At 36.8% G+C, this 10,831-nt stretch overlaps 2 protein-coding genes across 2 annotated transcripts; one reads left to right on the top strand and one right to left on the bottom strand.

Moving 5' to 3' along the window:
• Positions 1-212: 212 nt before the first annotated feature.
• LOC110931373 (extensin-like) lies at positions 213-624 on the bottom strand. Its single transcript, XM_022174770.1, has 2 exons — positions 620-624; positions 213-504 (listed from the first exon to the last, which is right to left on the bottom strand). Exons 1-2 carry the CDS (start codon positions 622-624, stop codon positions 213-215), a joined length of 297 nt encoding a protein of 98 aa, XP_022030462.1.
• A 4,363-nt stretch (positions 625-4,987) lies between these two features.
• LOC110928861 lies at positions 4,988-10,195 on the top strand. Its single transcript, XM_022171908.2, has 5 exons — positions 4,988-5,235; positions 6,339-6,836; positions 6,970-7,113; positions 8,648-9,132; positions 9,433-10,195. The coding sequence occupies exons 1-5, from the start codon at positions 5,073-5,075 to the stop codon at positions 10,048-10,050; spliced, it is 1,908 nt and encodes a 635-aa protein (XP_022027600.1). The 5' UTR covers positions 4,988-5,072; the 3' UTR covers positions 10,051-10,195.
• The last annotated feature ends 636 nt before the right edge of the window (positions 10,196-10,831 follow it).

The following is a 10,831-nucleotide window of genomic DNA, read 5'->3' as shown; positions in this document are numbered from 1 at the left end:
ACCCTCCAAACCCACAACCACCGATTTACAGCCTCACAAATAAAACCTAAATTAACCTCCGATTCAAGCCTTCAAATAGATCTGCAAATCGGAAAAAAACCCACTAGTCGTTTCCGTTTCGAAGAACCCAAAACTGAATATAATGGTGGTCGGAGATAATGGTTTTAGGGTTTCATGTTCTGTTTCTGTTTCTATATTGGCGTATTTGTGATTTAGGGTTTCGTGTTTTGTTGTTGTTCGCCGGAGATGATGGTGGTTAATGGGTCTATTTCGATGGCGGAAGGTGGGGCAGTGGTAGTTGGTGGAGTGGTTTTTGATGGTTGACGGTGGTGGTGTAGAGGGGTAGAGAGAGATGTAGAGAAAGGGGCGGTGGTGGTTGGTGGAGACAATGGTGGTTCTTGATGGTTGAAGGTGTCGGTTCTTGGTGGTGGTGGTGGAGAGGGGTTTAGAGAGAGATGTAGAAAGGGGGTTGTGGTGGTGGCGGCTGGTTGTATATGAAGGTGTCTGTACATATACATACACATATTGTTATATATATTATATTAATTATAGTAATTAAAGTATACACACAAGCCCCCTATAGTAATTAAAATTTACACATAAGCCCCCAAATATTCACCTCATCTTGCCACATAGGAAATAAAGTGCCACGTCGGACAAAAAACAAACCTAGTTAGTGGAGATTTAACCGAGTGGTGCCATTGCAAACAAAAAGTCAAGTTGGGGGTGCCGGGTTACAAAGTGTTAGTTCCGGGTGGCAACGGCCAAAGGCCGATAGTTGGGGGTGATATAATCCAATAATTCATTTATTAATAAAAAGTATAAAGTTATATATATATATATATAATGCTAGATAAAAAACCCTAAAATTCTTAGAAAACTCTGGAAACCCAAATGGGAAGCCATTTTTACCCAACCTCCCGACATTTTTTTTTTTTGAAAAAAATTACACATGTAATATACATGTTTTAGAGTGTTTTGGGCAAAAAAAAAAACAAAAAAGCGCCGAAGGGATTTTTTTAAAAAAAATAAACAAATTTCAGCTCCTAACACGTGTTAAGCAAAAAAGACATAATTTCGCTGAAAATTGCTGAAACTTGTTTTTTTTTTTTAAATATCCCTTCGGCGCTTTTTTGATTTTTTTGGCCCAAAAGTCTTAAAAACATGTATATTACATGTGTTATTTTTTTCAAAAAAAAAAAATGTCGGGAGCTTGGGTTTTCTCGGGTTTTTTATATATATAGGGTTTTCTATCTAGCCCTACCCTATATATATATATATATATATATATATATATATATAAATAAATTTGTAAAATTATACTTAAAAAGTCCAATCCGATTAACCCCGATTAATCCCTAGGCGGTACCTCACCGCCCGACTAGCGCCTTCTACAACATTGCTTTAATCACACACTTTTATCCTCAAACGGATACTTATTCTCACGCCGGAGGGTGGTTACGAGGAGAACCTCCTATTCCCCTCCTCGTAACGAGCTTAACGGTGTGTTTAGTGTTTTGCAGGATCATCATCACCACAGCTTGGACGAGACAAAGAAGATTAACCTTATTTGACGAGGCACATACCACGAACTAATCACCAGATTAGTCAGATCCTGAAAGTGATTTTGTTGAACGGTTGTGTTTTAGAGGTTGTTTATTTGAGATGTAGGAAAGTGAATGTGAAGATGTGAGAATCTGGATTTTGTTGCAGGTTTGAATTCGAAGGTAATGGAGTGATAAGGAGGTTTGTGTGGATCTGGGAAAGTATTGAGCTAGCTTTTAAATGTGTAAAATAATTTTTAAAAAGTGTTTTTTTATATAACTAACTATAGTAAATAGGTAAAAAGACTAAGATACCTTTGTGTGACCAGACTCAACAAGAAAAATTAACTGAGTTAGGCTCAAAGGACGTACCGGATACAGTGTAAGATTTTGAAACATTAAATACAAAACTCGTAAAGTTTTGCGCTAAAGAAAATCACCTGAAATTTGATACAACATAAAAGATAAAACTTGTAATTTACTCTCTAAAATATATTTGATTCTAAGGCTACTGGGTATGGGGACCGTCCCCCATGCCGTCGAGGACCGGCCCCGCCAACACACCATCCCCCCCCCCCTATCCCCGTCCTCTCCGTTTGGCTCTTGACGTTTGAGGCGATCCTCCAGTGGTGGGGCCCCCTTGAATTGTTACCGTTAAATAAAAAAATTTAATTTACCAAATTTAATTCAAAATGCAATGGTCATTTCCCCCAAATATATAAATTTCAAACCTTTTTTCACCTCCATTCACCATTTTAACCCCTTTTCCTCATCTCTCTCCCTTTATTTTTTATAAAACATATTCCACTTTTATAAATTTATATTCTACCATGGATCCCTTCAACAACCCGAACAATCCCAACAACCCGACCCAACCGAATGTTTTCTCGGTTCCAGGATATTATCCGACGATCGAACCGAACCAATTCTCTCAATATTCGTCAAACGCCTTTGCCACATTCCAACACTCACCGAACCAATTCTCTCAAAATCAAGCCCTTCAACAATTGATGATGCGGGGTGCTTTTAATCTCCAACCGAACCCGACGCAACCCGTTCAACCCCAACCAATCCCGATGCAACCCGTTCAACAATCCAAACCCGACGAGGATGTGGAAGTTGTTCCCGAAACCCAACCGCAAAAAGAAAAAGGCAAATGAAGAAAAGGCAAGCAAGTGGTGGGTGAGCAACCGTCCAAACCAAAGGCGAAACCGTGGACGCCAATCGAAGAAGAAGCCTTAGCTAAGGCTTACATAGGCACGTCTACACACCCGACAAAAGGTTGGTAAAACTAACTTTTTTTTTTAAGTTTATATTTTTTAGAATTAGTTTTTTATTTTTTGTAACATATTTTTTTGTAACATATTTTTTGTAATATATTTTATAGGTAATAATCAAACGGGTGACGGGTTTTGGAAAGCGGTTTTGGCGAAGTTCCTTGACCTAATGGACCAAGGCCCGTATCGAGATATCGACTCGGTGTCATCAAAGTGGCGAAAAATGAACGGGTTCGTCAATAAGTTTTGCGATGAATATAATAAAATATATTCAAGTGGTCGTCGTAACGGCAAGAGCGACGAAGATGTGTTTAAAAAGGCGTTGGAGATGTACAAGGCGAACAATGGTAATACCAACTTCGCACACGTTCGCGCGAGGGAAGTTTTGCGAACGCACAAAAAATGGGCGTCGATTCCCAACGAGGTGGAGATGGCGAAGCAGGAAAGGACATCGGAATCAGGTAGTTTTAGCGCCGGTGGATCGGACGCAAGGTGTCACATAAACTTAAACGATGACTCCGAGTTCGACGAAGAAGAATACGCCGCACATGAAGCGGAGCGTCCACCGGGCCGAGACAAATCAAAGAAGGAACGGACGAAGGGGAAAGAAAAGGAAAAGGTGGACCTGAAGATGGACGAGTTTATGGAACAATTTAAAACGTACACGGACGTCTCGGCCCAAAAGGCGAAGGCGAAGGAGCGGGCCATCAAAGAAAAGTCTCGTGTGGCGGAAGAAAAGTTACGCGAAAAGGTCCGATTGTCCAATGAAAAAATCCGATTCTCCGATAAATAGATTCGGCTCAAGGAATGAGAAATAATAACGATGGATGTCGATAATTATCCCGAGCCTAAACGTTCGATGTTGAAAAAACTACAAACCGACATCATGAAGAAGCATCAAATTATTTAAGTCCATGTTTTTTTTAGTTTATGTTTTTTTTTAAGTTTATGTAATGGTTTTTAATATTAATGAAAATATTTTGTTAATTTATTTGTTAAATGTTAAAAAAAAGTAGAAGATTAAAAAAATAAAAACATAAAAGTGGTGGGGTAGGATCATTTAGGACCATCCTCCCATTTTCACTAGTTTTGTGGGATGGACCATCCTTGAGAGAACTATGATGTGGCGCCTACGTGGCGGATCATCCTCCAAGGGAGGATAGACACCATACCCTCTAACGTAAAGAGAAAGTGGTCGCCTGGTCTTTAATAAATAGTTTTCATGGACGTTGACTTTACTTAACTTCTATGAGTAATTCACTCCCTAAAATACATTGGATTCTGTTGAACAACGTGAACTAGGGAGTATGTTGGGTCTGTTGGGTTCGACGGCTTTGACAGCGGGCCATGATGGTTGGGTTTGGGCCTTAACGGATGATGGCCTTTTCAATGTTAGGAGCATCAAGGAGTTATTTAGCTCTCATAATCAAACGCAACCGATCTTTAACTTCGTCTGGAATAAATGGGTTCCAAGAAAGGTTTGTATTTTCGCTTGGCGAGCGGAGCGGAACAAGTTACCTACGAAGGTGGAGTTGGCTCGAAGGAACATCGTTTTAAATTCGGTGGACTGTGTTTTTTGCGGAGACCATCCAGAATCAGCCGAACACATTTTCGTTTCATGCAATTTTGCCCAAGCGGTGTGGCAATTAGTATCTCAGTGGTGCAAGATCCAACCCATCTACGCCTTTAGCATACGAGATCTCCTTCGTTTCCATGAGTTCTGCCCAGGTTCAGAAAAGAAAAGGAAAGCCATTTATGCAATTAGCCTGATTGTTATGTGGTATATTTGGAAGGCACGAAACGAAAGCATCTTCAATGCAAAAGAAGTGAATCTAGCAAATGTGGTGGAAGGTGCCAAGAGTATGGGTTTCCTTTGGGTGAAACATCGGGCAAAGGAGAGGAACATGACTTGGAATCAATGGCGAAGTTTTAATGTTTTCATGTAATTTTGTTATGTACTTGGTGTAAAATCTGGAGGGTATACCACAATGGTGCCTTCTAACAACTTGTTAGTTGTTTTATATAAATAAAAGTTTTTGTTGGCCGTTCAAAAAAAATATATATATTCGATTCTAAAGAGAAAGTGGTCGCCTCGTCTTTAATAAATAGTTTTCATGGACGTTGACTTTAGTTAACTTCTATGAATGCAGGCCCTGAGAAACAACACATTTGATCAGAGTACGTTGAAATTAACACCGATAATCACAGGTATTTTCAAATTCATTTAACAGCTCGTTAGATGCTCTTGTGAATGGATTTGACATTCATTCCAGCCAAAAAGATGAACAACCACCCAAGTACAGGCTCTGGTCCAGTCATTCCCTTACACCAGCAGCATAACCATACGATCGTTCAGATTCCTCAGCAGCCAGTGCTACCACCACTAAACCTGCCTTGTTCGGATCTATTTCGAGGTACTCTCTTGATTAATCTTGATTAAGTCATAGCCGGGTCATCGAAACCCGGGTTTAGCATGAATGGGTCAGAAGGTTGTTGAAGAATTGGTCTTGGTTGACCGCAAAAGAAGGGGTTGAACGTGGGAATATGAACGTTAGTGGTGGCTGATTTTATGGGATTTAATTAGTAGTTGTTTTTTATTATAAATAGGGGATAGTATTAGTTTATTTAATGTTACTCTCGATTTTTCTAATGGGTTTCTTTTGATAGATTATCATTATTTTTTACAAATCATACAATGCTTTCACTAATTCTCATTATTTTTTTTCCAAACTGAGTGTTCCTAGGAACCACAAAATGTGCCTAAATCCGCCACTGGTTACGGGTCGGCATAAAATCAATATAGTGACATGTTATTTATGGATTCGTTTGAGTCAAAGTAGGTAGTGGATTAGTGTTTGCTTATTTTTACAAGTTATATACGTTACATAGGTTAGTGCCTACTGGTTATATATGTACTCAAGTTTGAATGAAAAGTGCGTGAGAGTTTTAAAGCAGTAAACATTACTATACGTCTATACGTGTGTGTGCGCGCGCATGTGTGTGTTTGTGTGATTGAGGCCTGAAACCAACAGTTAGTTGCTTAAGGTAACCCGGGGCGGTTACGTTATAAAATAACGGAAATTTCCATCACGCGTTATATTATCATTTTACCACCCCGCCAACACAAGTTCCACGCGTTATAATTTCAACGCAATCCATTTTCGTGATATTTTCAACGCGTGATAGTTTTGTTTTGTGAGTGTAATTGTTGGTTGGGGGGAAATTATTGGGTGTGGTGGTGAGTGATGACCACCCCTACTAAAAAAGGTTGTGAGTGATGGAAAAATGGTTGATGACATGGCATGATTTGATTGGATAGTGGGAGTGATAGAAACTATCACTAGTGAACCACCCCTCCTCCCCTAATAGTGATACTAAATATGTGATGAGTTGCAAGTGAAGTACAAAATCGTTTTTACATCCTCTCTCAATAGATTAGTTTAGGATAGTATAGTTTAGAAATGAAACTATAATCTATTAACCTGGTTATTGTTTGACGAAATTGTTTAAATTGAAGGAAATAGAGGAGACTACATCGATGTTGGTGTTCCACTTTATGAAGCAGCAATCAAAGGGGATTGGAAAGCTGTGAAACCGATTCTTGACAAACAACTAGATCTGATCCGTTTTGCTATCACCGAAAATTATGATACACTGCTTCATGTTGCAGCATCAGCAGAAAGCACCAAGGCTGTGGAGGAATTTGTGATGAATGTAGTAAACTTGATGGAGGAAAAGGACTTGGAGCTACAAAATAGAAATTACGATACCGCCTTCAGTTTAGCAGCTGCAGCGGGAAATAAAGAAATAGCAATGACAATGGTGAAAAAGAATCCAAAACTGATTGTAATCCCTGGTAGAAATACAATGATGCCACTCTATATGGCTGCTTTGTTTGCAAGACCTGTTATGGTGAGGTATCTGTATGGTATCTCAAATAATATGACCGGCGAACATTGGGAAGATGATAATCGTGGTCAGGTCTTACAAAAATGTGTTGAAGCTGGCATCTTTGGTAAGTAGTTCTTAGTTCTTACTTGGTTTATTTTTTCCATATGTTTATCTTGGGCATTTTCACAAGTTTCTTTTCCATTTATGCATCAACCAACGCAACTTCTCTCATAAAGTGACCATAAATTCTTTTGTAGATGTTGCTCTAAAAATAGTGAATGATCACCCCAAACTTATTCTCAAGAAGGAATTAGTTGCTGATATTCTATTAGCTTTGGCTAAGCAGACTGATGCATTTAAAGGGAGACAACCACATGTTGTCTTGAGAATCATTAAGTCAAGTAAGTATACCTTTGTTAATCTTTTTTCTTTGCTTTATTCTACCTTGGACACATAAACACTTAATGAGCTAGTTATTTGTAGTTTTGAAATATGTAATCTCAAAGATTTTTTATCCTTGATGTCATTATGCTTGAATTTATTAAGAATGATTATTGTGTAGTTTAAACTCATTCCACCTAACAATTCTAAATTCTAACATCCTAATAGCTCAGTAGTCGGTCCAAAATCTATTAACAACACAAATGATTGTGAATATATCACGCGCGCGCACAGATACATATATAAAATTTGATTCTGGCCCATGGTAAGAACCGCCACTACACTACAAGAAAAACATTCTATAGGGACGACATTTTTTTGGCCTGTAGGGAGGACATGTCCTCTCTATAAGGCTTTTTCACCTGTATTGTCTCTACAGCCTCGTCCCTATAGGTCACCCAAGTCGTTTCTATAAGTGTCGTTGCTATAGATGAGTTTGTAGAGGCGACATGTCGTCTCTATAAGTCTTTGCTGAAAAATATTAAAAAATAAATTAATATTTACCAAATAAAAAAAAAAACTTTTCTTAAAATATTTTTAAGTCCTTTAGAGACGACATGTCCTTTCTATAGGTTAGTTTATTTATTTTTTTAAAATTTTTATTTCAAACGTTTTAGAGACGATATGTCCTTTCTATATGTTAGTTTATTTTTTTTTTTAATTTTTATTTCAAACGTTTTAGAGACGATATGTCATTTCTATATGTTAGTTTATTTATTTTTTAAAGTTTTTATTTCAAACATTTTAGAGACGACATGACGTCTCTATATGTTTAAATACATATTTTTTTAGTTAAAAAACAAGAATAAATTAATAAACTTAATTGGGTTTATAGGGACCACATATCGTCTCTATATGCGAATAACATTTTTTTTATTTTTAATTATTTATTAACCAAAACTAAAAAACAAAACAAATTTATGTTTCCCTATAGAGACGATATGTCCTTTCTATAGGTTAGTTTATTTATTTTTTAAAATTTTTATTTCAAACGTTTTAGAGACGATATGTCTTTTCTGTAGGTTAGTTTATTTATTTTTATTTCAAATTTTTTTTTGACTAGTCAAACGTTTTAGAGATGACATGTCGTCTCTATAAGTTAAACTTTATTTTTTAGTTTTATTTTAATTTTCATACCAATTGATTATTAATAAAATTAAATTGAAAGAAAAATATTTAAAGTTATAGAGACAACATGTCGTTTCTACAAGTTAAAACGTTTTAAGTTTCCAATTCAACAAACTAGAAAATAAAAAAAAAATTATTTTCACCTTATAAAGAGGATATTTTGTCCCTATGTTAAAAGGCACGAAAACCCTATAGAAACGACATGTCGTCTCTATAGGGTGATCTATAGAGAGGACATGTGTTGTCCCTATAGGGGTTTTTCCTTGTAGTGACATGTACTGTGTATGGATGAGTATTCAACTATTCATATGCCAATTTTTACTTTTTTTTTTTTGATATGGTCTTCTTGGTTGTTTTCCTTTTCAGCTTTTGCAGTGTTTCATGTGAAGAAGGTAAAGCCCAGTGAAATAGATAGTGAAGCTCTGCAATTATTAAGAATTATTTGGAAGAAAATTGCTAGAATGCCTAAGGACGAGATTGATGACATACTTACAGGGCCACCTGAACAGGTGGGAGAAAGAATTAATGCCTACCCTTTTCGGGTACTTTTTTTTGCTACTAAAAAGGGCAATACACGTTTTATAATTGAGCTCATTCGATTATATCCTGATCTAATATGGAAACAAGATGACCATAAAAGAACAATATTTCACAAAGCCGTCAATCGTCGTCAAATAGAGATCTACAAGCTGTTATATGAGATTGGGGCAATGAAAGATCTAATAACTCCTATTACAGACGAAAAAGGCAACAACATGTTGCATATGGTTGCAAAGAGCGCAAAGCAGAAACGATATCAAAACGTGTCCGGAGTTGCTTTCCAAATGCAATCAGAGTTATTATGGTTCAAGGTACTTGTTGATGTTCAAGCTTATGCATCATACTGATCTGATCTGTATGTCAAACATATAATAAAACTCGTCAAAAAGCAGAATTTAACCTCAAAATAAATGGTAAAATTGTCAATCGGGTTAATCATGTCTAAAGTTGGCAACTGTATGTACAATGCATATAACGTTTTCATAAATTTGGTGAATATTGTAATATGACAGTTTTCGTGATCATACTTAATCGATCTTATATATGTTTATGTACTTTTCAATGGAAGAAAAGTTTTTTTAATCGTTAAAATGACTTGATATATGTTGTAGGAGATAGAGCAAATGATCCCACCTCAATATAGAGAACAAAAAAACAAAGATCAAGAAACACCACAAGATGTGTTCACAAAGAAACATGCATACCTAGTAACCAAAGGCGAGGAATGGATGAAAGATACAGCATCTCATTGTCTAGTGGCAGCAACCCTCATAGCCACCATTGCATTTGCAGCAGCTTTTACACTTCCTGGAGGATACAACCAAAACATCGGTATCCCTTTCTTTCGCAAAGAACCATCCCTAATTATTTTTGTTATCTCAGATGCAATTTCTTTAATATCCTCATCAACTTCAGTCCTCATTTTCTTATCTATTCTCACTTCGCGTTATGCGGAACGCGATTTCTTGGAGTCCTTACCCAAAAAACTAGTAAATGGTCTTGGAACACTCTTCCTCTCTATTGTAACCATGATGGTTGCATTTAGTGCGAGTTTCTTTCTACTTTACAACAAAAAGCTCGAATGGGTGCCAATCACCATCACCGTTTTGGCTGGCATTCCGGTCATTCTATATGTTTTACTACAATATCGTCTTTTCAAAGACGTTTTCAAGTCTGCGTATCAATCTAGATCTCTCTTTAAGCGCAAAAAACGTGTTCTTTACTATTAAAAGCATTGTAACTTTGTTTTCTTCCAAGCTTCATATACTATACCACTAGTTTTGTATTATTCTTTGTCTATCAGTTTCGTTTGTAGTTTGTTGTGCTCATGTAACCGGTCAACCTTCAATTGTTATTTCATTAAGCTATTGTGAATAGAGTTTCTTCTACCTTTTGAGTAAATTTTCCTTTCACTTTTAATGATAATTAATAATTCTGTACCCGCCCCAATCTGGTTAGGGCTAACTTTTCACATATACAAAAATAACAAACCAAACGTCATTCCATTGATTATGCCTCCATGTATTCCCCAATTGTCCTGGTAAACAAAAACCAAAAATACAAAAGCACGTGTGAGATATTTCTATGTTATGTAAGTTACAAGGTTATATGCTTACGAAATACCAGTTTATGTGTTTACAAGCCGTTATAAGGATGCCTAATACCGAGGTGGAGATGATCCATACATATACATTACGTAATTTACGTTGCATACCTAGATCCATACCTTAGCTAGTGGGTTTCCGTTGGTCATTCTTGCAACCCAACCTTCCAGCGACCAATATTGCCGCCGAACCCAACCTATTAGTTAGGGATCGATTTTGCAAACGGTTACGATGGTCTTTTTTGTGACGCAACCTTTCCGCTCTGTTCCCGAGTTAAGTTAATGAGGGATAAGAAAAGAAAGCAAAAGTGAGAAAAGAAAGGACTAGAAAGAAAAAAAAAAGATGTCTTTCTCACCGTTTCCTCCCAAATCGGAAGGAAATAAAAATTAAAGAATTTAGTCTAGTT

This window comes from Helianthus annuus, chromosome 3 (genome assembly GCF_002127325.2).
Source record: "Helianthus annuus cultivar XRQ/B chromosome 3, HanXRQr2.0-SUNRISE, whole genome shotgun sequence".
Lineage (NCBI taxonomy): Eukaryota > Viridiplantae > Streptophyta > Magnoliopsida > Asterales > Asteraceae > Helianthus > Helianthus annuus.
The sequence above is the reverse complement of the archived record's forward strand: the minus strand, read 5'-3'. Positions and strand labels throughout refer to the sequence as shown.